Source organism: Macrotis lagotis, chromosome 3 (genome assembly GCF_037893015.1).
Source record: "Macrotis lagotis isolate mMagLag1 chromosome 3, bilby.v1.9.chrom.fasta, whole genome shotgun sequence".
Taxonomy (NCBI): domain Eukaryota; kingdom Metazoa; phylum Chordata; class Mammalia; order Peramelemorphia; family Peramelidae; genus Macrotis; species Macrotis lagotis.
Genome location: NC_133660.1, coordinates 172,959,798 through 172,978,576, shown reverse-complemented (window position 1 = coordinate 172,978,576; position 18,779 = coordinate 172,959,798). Strand labels below are relative to the sequence as shown.

Genomic DNA, 18,779 nt, shown 5'->3' with positions numbered 1-18,779 from the left:
CTCATTTTCTGGGTAACATTAAAATTTAATTGATATTCCATTTACAGATGACCTAGGAAGTGACTTTCAAATTTTATTTTTCCTCATCTTGGTAATTTTGAGTCAAATGACCAAGACTTAGACTAGAGCTTTTTTGTTCTCTTGCAAATTTCCAAATAGATACTACTCTTCTCTCTATAATTATCTTCCTTGAATTTCAATCTAAGGGGCTTCCTTCATCCCCCCAACCCCTGGATATCTATATGCTCTGGTTATATTAAAAGATTCTTGCCTCCTCATCTAACCTTATGTTATGATCGGATAGTTCCTATCTTGATAAAATAGTAGTCTTTTTCCACCTATACTAGATGAACCTTAAGTCTCATGGCAACAAAGCAAGAGGACCCTTTTAGCCCTGTCCACCAATATTCTATCTGCAAAAGTACTTCCACCAGATTAATTTTTTCCTCTCATTCTAAACTCACTTTCTCAGATAGATAGCTACTACTCTGACATTATTTTTCAAGCTAAACTGATAGACACCACTGTTGTCCCCTCAGGTAAAATCTAATTACTTGCTCACTTTGTTTAATGAATCACTAACCTTGCTAGGGCTCCTCCTTTGGGGATGGGTCCTAAATACAAGAATTCTATTAACAAAAAGCATTATTAATCTATTATGACTCCCTATACTACCTAAAGCTTTCTTGCTACATATTATGCTTAATATTATTTGATACTGTTGAACAGTTCTATACAGTGACATGCTAAGAAAATTACAAAGAGAAAACCATAGTGTAATAAGACTAGTAGTTGTCAATCCATTACCTTCTTCTGAAGGTCACTTGTTCTCCAGAATCATGTTCTCCAGCATCTTGTCCCCCCCAAAAACTGAAGATAGAACTATTTGTTTACCTGCCAGGTTTTTCTACAAAAATTACATTATTTAGAGTCAGAGGTAAGGACAATGACATAGCAGCAGAAGTGGCAGATGGACTTGTGCATGGTCACAGGCCATCAAGTGATAAGTTCTCATGAGAGCACTTGAATGATTGGTGGTAGGGGATATTAGTTTACTAAACACATCTTATGTAGTTCAATAAAATCACCTTGTCCTAGTGACAGATAAAGACAAATTAGCAAATTTCTAGATGTTGTAAAAATGATGTACCCACCTCTGCTAAATAAATTATTCAGAGCATTTAATATGTGGAACTAAAAACTTAATCTGCCTTGATTAAGATGAAATTAATAATGTCTTCCACATGGGTAGGGTGGGTATCATAACCAGATGCCCTGGTTGTCACAGGCAATATTTGCTGACCTGTATAATTACTAGAATTTTTATACCACTATATCACATTATATATTCTGATTTCTAAACTGTTTATCATTTTAATACATTAAACACAACTACTGTTATCTTAAAAAAATAAATACAATAAATACATTTGTGTTTTTGTCACGAGTGGAATTTGTTACTAGCTATACAAGTCTGGAATAGGAACTCTTCACCAGAGCAAACTGCAACCCACCTAAGACTTAGTGGTTATGTTCTAGGGAATTGCCAGAGGCAGACAGAGGTCATTTATGGGATATACACAGTGTCACAGAGCTAGTGTCAGAGCGTTTTGGAGTCTTCCAAACTATACAACACTTAGGCTAGTTTATAATGTGATATCCAGAAAATACTAAGGATTTTTTTTTTGGGGGGATGAGGCAGGTAAGAATCATCTTGTAGTTAAAATAATAGTATAATATAATCTACATAAGTATAAACATATACAAATATGCAAAGTAAAACTATTGCAACAAAATTCTTCACAACTCAAAAGAAACCTACCTGCATCAGCTTGGTATCATGTCCAGTATAGACCACTATTCCATGAACCCACTGTGTATTTCTTAATTGAGCTCCTCGAAGAAGAATTTGGTCAGCTCCCAGGGGAACAGTTCTATAATGAAGAAAATAGTATATCAAAAATGAAATATATTCCTTCTAAAACTCTCAAAAAGTATTTTATTTAATTTTCAGAAACACTAATTCCCCCTTGATACAACTAATGACTTCTTTGTTCCTGACATCATAATTGATTTCCAAAATGAAATATATTTTGTTTGCCTTAAGAATTTTAGGAACTATTATCATTCTTACATGAGAACACATAATGAAGAACTTGGAAGGAAAACTTCAGCCTGTTGTTTTTCCATTGTTAATTGATTTTTCCTCTACTATTCAAATTTACATTTAATTGACATAGAATACTTTGAACTCTTGCAGTTATGCCTTTTGTTAAATGAGTCTGATCTACTTTGACTTTTAAGATATTGGATTTAGATAGTGTCTTGCCCCCCCCACCATGAAAAGAGAAATGTTTAAATATTCCCCCTTTAGACATGAGAAAGACTAGATTTAAAAACAACTTCATTTATCTATAAAACATGCATTAGTGACCCCATGTTAATCAATACTACCTTTTCCTCTCTCTCTTTTCCACTTCCAACCCTACTACTAATTGATAAAATTTATCCATCTTTGGGTACCCTGTAGTAACTAACAAGTGATCTATTAGTATATATATCCTATTTAATAATGTATATTCTTTGGAGAGATAATTAATTCAAACTGATCATGTATAAGTGATTTGCAAGCATATCCTAAGCTATGAGAAGTCCGATTAAAGAGACAAGCCAAAACTGTTGATATACTCTATTGCCCAGCAGACCAGTTTTTAAATAATGAGACAAGAGATCAATTATGTCTTTCATATCTATTCTGGGGGACTAAGAGTTGAATTGAGAATCATGCAACCTTAAACATTTATAGGTTTAAACTGAGAAGGGGGATTTAGTATAAGCCAACAAATGACTAAATATTGACACTAGTAACTTTTAAAAAATATTATGAACCCCCAAAATAGTCAAATAGAAATCTAATAAGGAGAAAACTGAGTTTGATAGGGGAGGACAGAAAAACCTTTTTTTGCACAAACAAGGATTAATTCTCTTCAAAATCAGAACTTCTTAGTTCTAAAGTCAGTAAGCACGTATTATGTGACTACCATGTTAGGCAGCTGCAGGCAAAGGAATTACATTATAAACTAATAGAAATTTTACTTAAATACTTAGACAATGATAGATAATGAGATAATGAGAATTTGGTCACATGAAGTAACAGATTCTCCAGTATGGACCTCTGATGTCATTTTTCTTGAATCAATCAATTATGTTCGCCACCAATTTGAAGGCAGAGCACTGACACATGAAATTACTCCAGCAAAATAAAGCTATCATCTCAAAAACAAAGTAAAATCTTAGGGAATCAGCCTTTACCAATTTAGAATAAGAAAAAAGTAATAATAGAACCAGCTGGATTCTTTGTGCAAAAGAAAACGCATTTTGGGGAAGACACAGAAGGGAAAATACCCTTTCTGTACTGTGTTTCTCCCTAATTTGATGCTCAAAAAAAGCTTTATACCTGACTAACATAGGTTCCTTCCACTCCAAATAATCTGAAGATTTTTTTAAGTTATTAGACTTAAAACACAAAAGAGTTAGACTTAAATGTATGTGCTGCCTTTTTTGTCCCTTTTGTAATACCTGGAATAGTCACTCTTGTAGTTCATGTCAATTCAATGCCAATATATTAGTGATAAAATATTGGAGATATAAGGAAATATGACCACGTTGAATTCTCCCTAACAATTTATACAATACTCTATACAAATGAGACAGCAAGGAGTATTAGAAGAGTAAAATATTGGCTTGAAGTCAAGGAATACCAGTCTTCAAAATGTACATTCCACCCTCCTTGTAACCAAGTCAACTCTTTGAGCTAGTTTTCTCGTCTATAAATATGGGGATGATGATAATACTTTTAAGTACTTCACAGATTTAGTGAGGATCAAGACATCTCTATATAAAAAATACTTATGAAGATATATATATGTGTGTGTATGTGTGTGTGTACATATACATATGTAATAATTTGTTTTATATGAATTTCAGATATTACTTTAAAACATTAAGAGACCTGGGATCTAATCCCGGTCCTGTCACTAGCTGCAGCATTCTTTGATAAATCAATTAAGTACTCTGAATCAATGTTTCTTCATCTTTCAATTAAGGATAAGTGCTATTTACTTTGAAAATGTGTAAGAAAAAAATTAAAATCTGTAATTATGACTAATCTGCTACCCAAAGATGAGAGAGAAACTGTATTTCTCTCCTACTTCTATGCAGAGGTAGAGGACTATGTCTGTGAAATACTACAAATACTGTCAGATTTGATTGATGATTTGGTTAATTTTGCTGAATTGTTTCTTTCCTGTTAAAAATTTGCTATTTAAAAAATAAAAAGGAAATAATATATTTGGGAATTAAGATCATGTAAAATGAGATAATATTTGTAAAAAAGCACTTAGCATAATACTTTGAAATGTTTGTTCTCTTGTTCCTCTCCCTTAAAAACAAAATTATTTTTTTTAAATTATAAAAGTACTTTGAAAAGTTAAAAATGTCACAGAAACCTGTAAGTAAGAAACTTTGGTTCAATTTTTTTCCATTTGGAATAAAACTCCTTAAATATATTCCATAAGTCAACATATACCAAGAAGGATAGCAGAATGGAGTGTTTGGTCTCAGTGGCCCCAAACCACAAAAAAACTGCTAGGAGGATATGGGTACCAGTCAGGTAAAAATAGCAAAAATAGACATAGCACCCTTTTAATGCCTTGAATAGGAAACACATCTATATATTAGTGAACTATCACTGCAAGCAATTTTGGAAATTATTTTTAAATTATTTCCAAACCACAGAGAATCAATCTTGTGCTCTCAATCATGATGAAATTCATGGCAAATCAGTCATGTTATGTTTGACTATAAACATGAATCAAGTATGAACAAAACTGGCAAATATCTTTTAGAGCACTGTGTGCTAACCATGTGTTCATATATTAGCTAGTAGATAACTCTAAGTTCATCTTGATGACACTAAGAAAAAAAATGAAGGTTAGAGTTGGCTTAGAGAAGGAGAGCCAAAGTCTGGAGTTTATATTCTGATCTGACATTGTATAACCTTGAGAATGGTCCAATCACTAAGCATAATTTAGAGTCCACCCTTGTTTCTCACAAGTGGAAGAAAGGCTCAACAAAAGGGATGTTGCTGAGTATCTTTAGAGGGAATGACCAATGTCCCGAACTCCAAACTGTACTCCCCCCCCCCCCATTCATTCTCAAGGAAGTATCCTCTGTGGAGAAGGGACCCAACATCCTAAACACTATCAAAACTAACTGCGATCCGACCACCACTGATAGACATGTTAACTCAAGGAATATATGAATATAATTTCTTGCTCCTAATGATATTGTTGGACAGTCTTCATCAAGAAAAGTAACCCTTGCCCAGATGTAACCTTCTGCAGAGCTATAGCCCCAATCTTCTCTTGTAATTAGAGTTACTCAAGAGCAGGGGAAAAGTGCTTTTGCCACCAAAATTTTGGCCATTGTCAAATAGTTCCAACATCAGAAATATACACAATTAAATAAATCTATGTAAAAGACATTAAAAAGATTGCATTATCATCTGCTATGCAGGACCTTTCTAGGTAACTTCTAGCTTAAACCTCCAGGGAGTATTTTCTTCTCCATTGCAATGTGAGCTCCATAAAGTCAGGGATTGTCTTATAATTTCTCTTTCTATCCTCAGAGATTAATACTGTGCTTTACATGAATAAGAGTTTAATAAATGCTTTTTCCCATTCATTCATTCACTCATTCATTCATTCATTCATTTATCTGTACCTCAGAACTATAACTATGATGGCCACATTCAAAATCAATTGTATCAGTTAGGTCTTGGTACTGATGTTATTACATTTGAGACCTTTTTTTTTTTAGGTTTTTGCAAGGCAAATGGGGTTAAGTGGCTTACCCAAGGCCACACAGCTAGGTAATTGTTAAGTGTCTGAGACCAGATTTGAACCCAGGTACTCCTGACTCCAAGGCCGGTACTTTATCCACTACGCCACCTAGCCGCCCCGAGACCTTTTCTTAGAAACTAGTCTCTACCTTTTCAGGATAGCTTTATATATGATGAAAGCCTAGTTAGAGCCCCTTAATTTTGCACTGTAACATTAATACCTTCTTTCCATACATAGATTTAAGTTAATGATCCATTAAGGATGGGAGTTCCTGAAAATTTTAAGGAGGAAAAGGTTGGATAGGATTATGATTTGGCTTGAAAATGACAGTCACAAAGTAACCTGCTGGCTCTGATTTAATGACAATGGCTATATAGCTGTTAGAGTATCAATATTAAGGAGCCTCTATTCTTCAGCTTATTTGTATAATAGAGCTATTAAAAAACAAAATCTACACATTTTACTTTTACAATAGACTTTAAAGGAAGCAAATGGGTCAATATTAATAACTAGTCAAATTTCTAGATGGTGTTTCTCCAATGTAATCAATCCTATGGGAATACACAAGTTTTTTTAAACTCTTAGTTATTTTATAAAGTAAATGATTTTTCATGTAGATCATACATACCCATGTCCATCAAGCCTAATGTTGCCAACAAAATCATAAAGATGACGATTTGGACTCTCACACTCAATTCTGCCAGAAATTCTCATTAAACTGTCGATATCCTTAATCTCTGATGTAGCTGGCAAACCCTGTTTTTACAAAGAAAGAAAAATTAACCATATTTTGAGCATATTAATAATTAACTCACACACACAACCCTCAGGATTTACTCTTATTTTTTAATAGGACAAAGAGTAAAAACTTTTTCTTCAATTTCCTTTTGAATCGAGTTAAACTATTGTTGATTGGGATGAACATTCAAACTCCCTTCAACTATGATGTATGTTTTCAAGGGGAAGTATAAGGTAACATGTGTGAGAGAATGCAAATTTGTAGTATCTAGGATGACACAGTGGTGAGAAGTTAACATAGAAGTATGATACTCTATTCTAAACCTCTTTACAGATTTAAGTTCTACAAGAAAGTCAGCATATTCTCTCAGACTGATTAGGAATGAATTTTGCTTTCAAATTGCCACTGTACTTTATTCTCAGAAATGACAATGGCTGCTTGCTCTTTTTATTTTCCTCTCTTTCAACAATTTGAACCCAGGTGTTTAGTGCTTTCCAGTGTCATTAAATCATTAGCATCAAGTTACAAATTTTATAACTCACCTAGACCCTAGGGAACTAATTATCTGAAATAATATTTAAATTGTGCTTCTCTTCTCCGAAGGTGCACCATCACATTTTCCAGATGATTTATATATAGGGGGTGAGTGGAGAGGAGAAATACCAAAGGTTACAAAATGAAGAAAATGAAAACTTTCTAAACTTAGTGAATTATTTAATAGCCATCTTTGGGAAAAAAAAATCATCCATCTATTTGTTCATCTTAACTTCTTGTGGTTAAGTCACGCAAAGAAACTAAACTTGCCATTTCTATATATTTCTATTTTCACTGACCAAAAGGCATTTATTAAATGGATACTATGTGACATACATGTAATTACACAATAACATGTAATACAATAATGTGTAGCTAAGAGATATCATATGTAAAACACTTTTTAAACTTTATATAATTATAAAATGATGATTGACTACTTTAAATATATTTCCATGAGAACTGTTAAGGAGATGGAGTCATGTGTTTGTATAAGAAAAAATTAGACTAATGCTAAGTTATGAACAATGCTTTATGCCAAAATTCCACTTTCTACTCAAACTTTGAGTCAATCCTACTAGTTTTTCAAATAACTCAAACACAACTAAACTAAAACTCTAGGGAATGAATTTCCCAAAATTTTATTTCCTTTATTCTTTTTTTCTTTTCCTCTCTGTCTCTCCCTGTCTTACGCTCCCACACCCATACCCATATCCACACACCACGCCCTTATCCACCTTAGTGATCTACTTTTATTTTTATGACCTACTCCTTAGCAAGGTTATAATCTATTTCTAGTCTCTGAACTTTTTCCTTTTTAGCTCCTCTAAGGCCTTTCTTCATTCTCATTTTCAATCTATCAATTTCTTTTGGATCCTTCCTATTTGAATTTTTTAAAATGGCGAATTCCTTAAATTCTTAGCAGTAGTACTCACTTCAATGCTGCTCACCTCCCTACTCATTCTGAGGTAAGCTCCACTGGATACCCAGCCATAGATCTCTTCTCCCTATCTTCCCTTTATGTGATATATTTCTCCATTAGAATGTAAGCTTCTTGAGAATAAGGACTATCTTGTTTTTGTTTTCTCAAACTTAGCAAAATATCTGATATAACAAGTTATTAACAAATTAATGAATTATCTAGCATTTTTCTTGACCCTCTACATCAAACTACCATTTTGTACCTTTCTTTAACTGCTAAACTTCTTGGGAAAAATTAGTCTTAATTAAACTATTTTCTCATTCCCTGTTTAGTAAGCAACCCCTTTACTATCTGGTTTTTACATTTACTATTCTAGATTTTTTTCTTAACATTCACCAATGATGTTGTTGCCAAATCCAAAGAACTTTCCTCCATCTTCAATCATCCTATAGATTTGGATAACTGAAAACTACATTCTCATGGTTCTCCTCCAACTAAACTTTAATTAACTTTAGCTCCTCTTCCTCATGCCTCAATATTCATTTCATCCTTGGCTCCCTTTTTATTTCTTTAGAGTCTCATTTAATACTCTCAAACAACTACAAATCAAGCTTATTTTTTCCTAAAATTCTGTTCCTATACTGTTTTTTTTCCTCTATTTTTATGGTTGGTACCAGCATTCATCCAATTATCCTTAAAATGAATCAATGATATTATCTCCCCCCACCCATCATTCAGCAATGTTTTCCTTTGTGTCATTAAGTCTTGTACACTGCACTTCCTAAAACTTTTTTCAAATTTGTCTCACTGCAACCACCCTAGTATCGTCTTTTTAGATTATTTTAAAAATCCCTCCCAGATTGTTCTCTATGTAATTAATACTTCATATCATTTATAGAGTAGACTTCTTTATTCAAAAGATCTGATTATATCAATTCTTCCAGTTAAACTTCTTCATGGTTGCTTTTCACATAGTGAACAAAATTTTTAACTTCTTAGTCAACTGTCATTCAAGATCATTTACAATTTGATACTACCCTACTCTTCCACTTTGACTTCATACCACTCCCCCATGTACCAATCAAACTAATTCTTAAGATAAAACTATATCTTACCTTTCTGCCTTTATTTACATTGTTTCCTATGCCAAGAAAGCTTTTCATTTTCCTTCCTAGATTCTTCACTTGTTAAGATTCTATCCTACTATTAACATCCAATTCAAATATCAGATCTAGAAATCACTGCTGATTTAGAATTAAGAATGGGAAGGACCTTTAGAAATCAGTCCATCTTTTAACCAAGAGGAATCACCTTCATGGCATAACAAATGGCTATCTAGTTTCTATGAAGAAGGTCAATGGAAGGAAACCCACAAGTGTTCACAGCTTCCCATTATTCTTTTGGCTATGGCTGTCTTGAAGATTTTTCCTCAATACCATATTATTTTGCCTCTCTAATTTCTTTACACTCCTCCTGGTGATATTTTCAGGGGCCAAATGGAGAAAGTCTAATGCTTCTTTCCCACGAAAACTTTTAAAATAGTTGAAGATGAGGATCATGTTCACTCCCTTCCTTGTCTTCTTTTCCGTTCTTTAAACATTACCAATTCATCCCGTGAATCGATCCTCAAAAGACAAGTACCAAAGGTCCTTCACCTGGTTTTCTTCCTCTGGATTTTCTCCAGTCTAGTAATCAATAAGCATTTTATTAAATGCCTATTATGTGGCAGACCATGAATATCCTTTTTAACCAAAGCTGAACCCAATAATCAGAATGTGGTCTGAGAAGGTAGAGCAGGAAGCATGATTATCTCCTTATGCCACAAGGTAATAATTCTCTTCATGCAGTCCAAGACTTCCTTAACCTTTGTTTTTTTGGCAGCCTCCTCACACTGCTGAATGATATAGAAGTGACTGAGTTTTACCACATCAGCACCCCATTTTATATTTGGGAAATTGAAATCTTTTAACCCATGTTTAAGACTATATTTATTTCTACTGAATTTCAGTGCATTGGATTCATTGTAGTGCTCTAGATCTCTAGGCTTTTAAACTGTGGCAGTTAAGTCAAATCTATGGAATCTGAGAGTAATAAGAATATATTTAAATACAAAATACAATATAGAGGATTAAAAAGGAAATTAATTATATTGAAAGTTGTAGTTTTTTCCCTATCCAAATTTATGTAGCCCTCAGAACAAGAATTCTTGTTCTAGCCTGACCAGGATGTTTTTGGATCCTGACTCACTTACACAGTATTGCTGGATTCCTCTGCTCATTAATCATCTCCCTCAATCTCAGTTACAATAGCAAGAGCTTAGTTTTTTCCTCTATTATGCATTTATCATATTTTATTGCATATTGTATGTGTGTGTACATACATACATATCTTTTATATACCAATATGGGAACATATTATCTTCTACACTGAATTGAGTTCCTGGAGGGGCTTACAACATACTGAGACTTTCCTTTAGATCATTTGATGTTCAATGAATGCCAGTGGAGTATACAAACACTCCCATCTGTGATCTCCTGATCTTGTCTCATGATTGGTCCATCTGCTTTTCATATATTCATAAATCTCTATGGTGATCACCCCTTTTATGCAATTCTTCACTGACATGTGTTGCAGCTATTCATGCCAAGGCTAACTTTAGCCTTTAATTTTTAAAAGACTTTGTCAATTCCATACTGGCAACCATAAAATATCACTAAAAATATTGTTGTTAGCCAATTGGCTGAGATGAAATTATAATTTCTAATATTATTGATGATTTTTAGTGGTAAACTAATGCCCAAGTCAGTAAAATTAGTTCTGACAAAACAACATTCTTTCAAAATTATGTAAAAAAAATCTCTGTTCATAGCTTATTTGTCTCCACATGTAGAAGGGAGGAACTCTTTGTGATTTTTTTTGTTTATCTCTGATGCCTAACAAAGTATTTAGCACAAAGTAACTGCTTAATAAATTCTTGTTTACTGACTGATTGATGTGTCCTCTCTCTCCTAAGTCTCACCAACACACAGGAAACACATGTGTATGTGATGCCCTCTCCCCTGCAAGACAATAAGCCCCATGATAGCAGAGGCTCAGATATGAAATTAATCTTAGCATCTTCTTCATCAATTAGCATAGTGCTGGACACATATACATTAGGTCCTTAATGAATATTTAAATTGAAGTGACATAGAAAAGATAAACTTTAGTATCACTTGATAGAACTACAATCAATATGAAGAAAATAAACGAGATTTTACCTGTCGTATTTTCAGGTTGGTTTCACCATCTAAGTTGGATGTTTCAATGTAACACATGGCCTGAGGCTCACTGTTATTTAAAATTAAAAATCACAAAGATTTAACCAAAAATAAATCACAGGAGCAATAATCAATTGTATAATGTTCAAACCCATGAAACAACAAATCTTTTCTTTCCTCTAGGATAGAGTAGTAAAATATAAAAATTCCCTTTTACATATACTAGCTTCATTTGAACTGAAGCCCTCAGATTCAATGTCTGCCTATACATGAAAAATAATGAACTAGAATTTTTTCTATTTCCTAAGTAATTTGGCTACAGTAATCAGTATTTATTTTAAAGAAGGACTAATAATAGATTTGTCTATCATACTACAGTCTGGTTTGTTTACCACATATATAAGCTCAGCATAGACATTACTATATAAGGAGGAAACTAACTCTGTTTCAAAGTCTAAGGTTAGTTCAGAATATCAAGTTTGAGTTATGTTCACAGTTTGAATTCTCATTGATGATGGAAATTAACAGATTAGAACATTCTAGATTGTTTCCCTTATATTTTGAAAATATATTTTAAGTGCTGAAGAAACTATTCTAATTCTAATATAACAGTCTTCAAAAGAGTCAACTCGGGTCAAATGAATTAATACTACTCTCAATAAAGGTAGGCAAATATTATATATATTTACATATAATACAAATATATGCTTTATGCCTTGTTATTTATTCTTCCATTTTGTAAGTTTTTTTAACCCTAGAAAAGTATCTTACTTTCAGAGATTGGGATGAGAGGAAGGACAGGGAGCTAAAATTAGTTTTGTAATTGAATTTATTTTTCATATATAACTAATTCCTCTGTAATAAACACAAACCTGGAAGGTACATTTATTCATGCCCACAATTGAAGAAAGAAAGCATTCAAAAATCACATTGATCTTTTTTAACACTTGGTTGAAGAATGAAATTGATTTTCTAATTATCTTCAATAAATAAGTTTTAGTTAGCAAATATGCTAAAATTCTATCAAATTAGATCAACTTTTGCTTCACTGTGTTAACAACTTCCAGAAAGAAGTTAATATATAGTTAACCAGATAGTCTGATAAATTAGGGCATATTGGAATGCCCTAATTAATTTCCAACTTCATATATTTTACACTAAAAATCAATAAAGGAAATTTAACTTTTTTAATGTTCTCAATATCTGAATAAAAATGACAGGTGATAATTGAATGTTGAAAAGATATATTTCATTTTGTTATTTTGAAAGGCAACTTAATAATTTCACATTCATTTAAATTCATGAATGTGCCTATTTATCTTCCACAGGAAAGAGCTTTAATTTTATATATATATGCACTTTTCCTTTATCAATTTATTTTTCATCATTTTCACAATGATAATTTAGTTGTTTAGTTAACTATTGGTCAATTTGCTTACTTCAGTAAAAGTGTTAAATATTTAGTTTGTAAACTAACGAGAACTATAGATTAATAATGTAAACTAATGGAAAGACACCAAATGTTAAATTGAGCAACATGGATGCCATATTGTGGCAAGAAAGCATGAACATTTTCCTGACTGCCCAAAGCCACTTTGACATTCAAATGAGATGACCTTACTAATACTATTTTGATCGCTCTCTCTTCCTCTACATATTCTCTTTCTCTAGCTCAAAACAACCATTTCTTTAAAGGAAATTAAACAGACAACTTTTGTCTGGATTAGATCAAATCAAATGCACATTCAAAATACAAGACATTTTCATTAATCACTGAAGACAGCCCATTACTGAAGCAGTTTTTAAGAGACAGCACTCAAAAAAAAGGCAGCAAAGACATTTCAGATAAAGAATCATGCTAGATAATAAATATTTTAGCAAATTATGAGGACATCCAGAAAACAGATTACAGTCAAAGAGGCAAAGCAGGCTTAGTGATTAGTAAGTGGAAAAATGGAACAATGCAGTCACAGGACAGACACTAGGATTGCACTTTGTCACTAGGAATGTGTTGATAATAATTCCAATGCATGCAGTACAAGATGTACAACATTTAGCTTTGTGCAGGGGGTCCTCTACAAATATCATAAAACCCTAAAGTAATTACTTTAGGAATAATTTCTCAAAAATTTCAAACAGTAAAAAAAACAAAAAAAGCATTTATTTCTTTATAAGAAGTTGAAAAGTAAAGTGTAAACTTTTATTGTAGTTTCCCAATAAGTTTCTTTTATTAAAAATTTTTTAGCTAAAAGTCATTTGAGTCAATAATCCTAAAGAGGCAAGAGTAAAGCTTTAGTATGTGTTCTTAAATATACACGCATATAAATATTTTATATGAAATTAAAATAAATCCCAAATCAACTTTTACTGCTGTGCTTAAGACACCTATTATACCCAATAGGAGTTTGATATGCACAATCAAAGGCCAAAAAATGACCTGGTATCTTCAGTTATGCTTTAGAACATCTGCACAGTGCCCCTTTCTAAGAAAAGTAAATATTTTTGTGTTTCCAATGACATTGGATCAGACTCTTCTAATTTGGTGTGAGGACCCACATACACATTTCCTATGCAACTTGTTCATTCTAACCTTGAAGAAAGACTGATGAGATCTGCTGGGAGGTGTTCCCCATTGGTCACTCTCACTATTTCCCCTACTGCCACCTACATATCCCAGTTTGAAATTATTAGAACAGAAAAAAAATGAGTAACAGGAAAAAAAATCAAATGGACAAAAGAGACAGAAAATTTGAAATTATTATAAAAACAATACATGTTAATAAAATGTCTAAAGGCAAATTTTTCAAAATCTATTTTAATCAGGTCCACAAAGGTTAGTGGTATAATTTATCTGTAAAACTAGTTCTCAGTTTTAACAAATAATCGTATTTATGAATTTTCATTCTCTTGCTAGTATCTCCAGAAAACAAATGGCTTTCAATAGCTATTTTATTCAGAAGTTTCTTTTTTTAAAACTTGAAAGCATTTTTAAAAGAAAATGTGTATTTTTATGCTATTTAACAAGTACTCATTCAAAACATTTCCTAGAATTTTAATGTCTTTTCACAGTTCAACATAAGAAATTAATTACCTAACTACCATTTTAATACCAAAGTTGACAAGGTAGAAAATCAGAAATATAAGATATTCCCACCCACAAGTGCTAGAGTCAGTCCCAGCTATGAGCATTAAGGAAAATGATTTAAAGAAATAACTCTGGGGCAATCAATATTCAAGTAAATGCAATAAAAAAGGCCAAGCCTAAAGTCCTCTTTAACTAGCAATAAAGCTAGCTGTCCATTGCTGCAGCATCCTTCTTATGAGTTTGAGGTGTTGCTTTGGAAATGAAAAAGGCAAGTCTATGAATAAAAAGGCATTTATCAGATAATTAATGAAATATCAGTTTATTCTTCTGTTTAAAAGTAAATATTACTGTGACATGATTTCCAGCTCTCTTTATTAAAAACATACAACCCAGCAAAACTCTTATAGAAGAGCCACAACATAAAGTTATTCTTAGCTAAAAAATCTGGAATATAAAATATCCTAGATGCTAAAATGTATTATTATTATTATTATTATTATTATTATTATTTACAAAGATATTGGTCCATACTAAATTAAAAAAATACATTGAAGAGGATAGTGGACCAAATGGTAAGCAGGCAGTTGGCATTATAATCAGTAATCATGTTCTTACATTGACCAAATCATGTTTTTTTCATTTTTTTCATGGTTTCAGGTTCTTTCATTTTGAAATAGATGGATAATACCTGTTCAATGCATTTTGCAGGTAATTACAAAAAAACCCAAGATAATAGGTGAGGAAACTTTTAAAAAAAGGATTCTACAGCTATAGCAAGATACTGGTATCAGTAATCACCTGACAAATTTGTGTCTTGCACTAATTAACGAATAGCAATGTTCCTTACCCAAGTTAATTATATAAAAATAATTAAAAACAAATAAAGTAAAGTATTTCTGATTCTCCAATAATACCCCACTGAGTATAGTAAAAGAGAAAGAAACACATAACAAAAACAATGAACCTTAGAATTTTCAGGAGATAAAAGAAAAATTTTTTAAGGTTCATAAAAACAAATCTTGAACATAGTTTAAAATTCAATAATTGTATCATGTGTGTTTAAAAGACAGATTGATAAAATCTCAAGGAACCTAAAGACAAGTGTACACTATTAAAAACAAATGAAGAATGCATATTACTCTCCTGTTTCAAAACAGGCATACAATTACAACAAAGCATTCAAAATTGATTTAACAAAAGTTATAGTTAAAAAAGTAAAAATAAAAATGAGTAACTCATTTTTATCATCACCATGTTTAGGTAAAAAGACTATGACCTTTGGTTTTATCAAGAGATAGGGAATTTCTTGTCCTTATATAACTTGCAGTCTTAGCATGGTAGTTGGAGTTACATGAAGTACTGAAAGATTAATTGACATTCCCCTGATCACATGGCTAATACATGCAAAAGGCAGGGATTGAACTCAGATCTTTTTTGTTTGGGAATATAGACTGCTTAGGATGCCTGCAATAAATTCAGAAAACACTTAGAGTAACTGAATGACATTGCTATGACTTGGAACATTCTTGTGGTATAACATTACTTTCAAAATAAGGTTAAGGATTAAGGAAATAAAACTTCTTACTTTTTGAGATACAAACAAATACAAACATTTTTAAAAACTCTCAAAACAATACTGAAATTATTCCAAACAGTTCATCCAATCAGAGGATAGATTTGTTCCTATAAATATCTTGCAAGTTTCTTTTATCTGCACAATTATTTTTTCATTGACATCACAAATGTAATTACTCTAAGTGATGACCTGATTAAATAGATTTTGAAAAAGTGCACTTTCCACATTAGAAATGTGGATTTTATAAATAAAACTGTCCAAGGAAATGATGATAAACAACCTCTAAAATATTAAATTATTTAAAAATAATTATTATGTTTAGTTTTATGGTGTTTGTGTACAATATCATTTAAAGTTTATATTTTATAAAGGATGAAATAACCTGACTTTTGGAATTTTAATTGTAATACATGGACATCTTAAACAAATGACGAATAGAAAATTATTCTGATTCACTATTCTGACATCAAGAATACAAAAGAAAAATACATTCAGCATGTATGTGGGAATAAACCATTTCAAATGGTAACTTAAAAAGCAGAAAATTATAGATTTTACCTTTTCTTGTACCATCCCACTAAATACATCAAGAAAATATGAAAGACTATGAATGTATCACTAAGGAATTTATTAATAAATAATAACTTAGCGTATGATTAAACTATCATAATCCATGTATTACCTAAAATAAATGATAGGAAAATTGAATAAGGTTAAAAATACATGCAGAAGTCTTGGGAGCACTGCTGCTCCTAAAGATGACTTCTCTATGTAATTCTAACCGTGAAATTTAAAATTTTAGAACCTATCTTTCATTCTATATGATAAGCATTAATGTGTTTCAACTTTCTGAACATTTTAAAATCATTAAAGAGGTATAAAAATTTTTCTGTTTATTCCTTATTTCCTTGGAGCAATCACAGATTCAATGCAGGGTAGAGAAACCAGCCTCTACACTGTTTGAGCATCAGTAGGTATCTCTACCTTGATGATAGAAGTACAGTGTCAGCAGGTATATACTCTTTGCCTTTTATTATAACTATATCTCCAACATTTACCTGAAAGAAAACTGGGAATTGGTTAATAATCTGTAACTGAGTATAGTTATGAATACATATTCCATCAGTTTAAGAATATGAAGGTATAAAATCCTTAATAAGTACTGAATTTCACAAGATGACATACAACCAAGAACACAATATAGCTGGAAAAAATATGCCTTAGACTGTCATCAAGACAGATATTCTTATCACCTCGAGTATGTTTCATCTAATTTTCCTTAATAGAATGATCATTCATCACCTTGTTATATCTATCTCAAACTATGAAAAAGTTCTGAAATGGAATTCCAAGAAAACTCCTTAGGAAAGTCCTAACAAAACTGAAAATAAATAGCACCAGAAGAACTATATAGAAGACTCTTGCTGATATAATCAATTCCTGTTTTAAAGGAAGAATAAAGATGCAATAAAGGAAATTCAACTTTACCTCTTTTCTCTACCCCCGGGTAGTTTAAGTTCCTTAATGGAAGGGAATGAATCATTTTTCATTGTATTTCTCCAGTGCTTTCCATGCAATAAGTAAATATTTTATGAAAAATGGTGCTAACAATCAAAATATTTTTTCAAAAGTAGTTTCATATATATATATATATAATGTATAAAGATATTTACAAATCTGGATAGATATTTGATATCTGTGCCCATCTCAAGAGATAAAGAATAGCTATATTGATGGCCACTTGTCTGAAGAGCAACCATCATAAAAACTACTGTTCCTGTCATCTAATTGCCCCACAAGGACTGGGAGGAGAGTCCACATTTCCACTTGCCACCTATGGCTCTCTATTTTAAATCAACTATATTTTAGCAATGATTGTGAGAGCACTATCAAGATCTAAATTCAGTCAACATATTAACTACAAAAATGGCATACTACTAAATGTCCTAAAGACATAAAGGAGTTTTACTTTTTGTCTCTGACTAGGACATTGCCTTTATATACTTGCTTTAGTGAAAGTTGAAAGTAATAAACATATTTATCTGACCTTAAAATATTTTCTAAATTTAGTCAGACTGCATTTGTCTATTTGCAGCCTTTTATAAACTGATAGAACACCATTTTCCTTAGGAACTGCCCTCTGTGATTCTTCCTGAAATGAATGAGTGCTCTAGATTGTTCCAAAGTTCTTTCCAGCACCAAAAAAAAGGAACTGATGTGGAACTTCTTCTCCACCTTCTCATTAGTACTAAAAAGAAAGCACAGGCAACCTTAGAGAATTATTAAAGACTGCAGCAATTCATGCACTGGGAAGAAAAGAATTGATTGAGTATAGTTAATGATGAGCAATAGTGATGGGAAAAATCACAGCAAAAAGGCACTGGTCCTGAAAAAAGAACATTTCTCAATAGCAAGTAAGGACTCAAAATACAAACGTATTATTCAATTTGTCTTTAATTTAATACATACATCTAAGAATCTGATTCTGTGGCAATAATATCTATTGAGATGATAGTCAAATTAAATCCTTTCTATTTAGTTATTTATGAGGGGGAAAATAAAATAATAATGATTTTTATTTTTAAAAAGAAGAATACTTGTTTTCAATATTGATGTGTTGACTCTCCTAAAATCTAAAGAGGATTTTTTTTATTTTAATTTTTCCTGAAGCACTCAAAGAATCAAGTACTTTGGTCTGTACTGGATTCTGTCATCCTTTTCTGCTTTTGAATTATACTTTCTTTACAGAAGTTTCACTCC

General features: G+C 31.9%; 1 protein-coding gene across 6 annotated transcripts in view; it reads right to left on the bottom strand.

The window, feature by feature from the left end:
• ATP8A1 (ATPase phospholipid transporting 8A1) overlaps positions 1–18,779 on the bottom strand; it is a 290,003-nt gene that overhangs the window by 196,622 nt on the left and 74,602 nt on the right. For 2 of the 6 annotated variants that reach the window (XM_074229523.1, XM_074229525.1), the window contains exons 7-10: positions 17,004–17,077; positions 11,359–11,428; positions 6,532–6,659; positions 1,823–1,934 (exon numbers count right to left, since the gene is read on the bottom strand). In XM_074229523.1, coding sequence (XP_074085624.1) covers positions 1,823–1,934; positions 6,532–6,659; positions 11,359–11,428; positions 17,004–17,077 — 384 coding nt within the window. Of the gene's footprint in view, positions 1–1,822; positions 1,935–6,531; positions 6,660–11,358; positions 11,429–13,948; positions 14,023–17,003; positions 17,078–18,779 lie in introns of all 6 variants that reach the window. The other 4 variants (XM_074229524.1, XM_074229526.1, XM_074229527.1 and 1 more) reach the window with 2 other exon arrangements.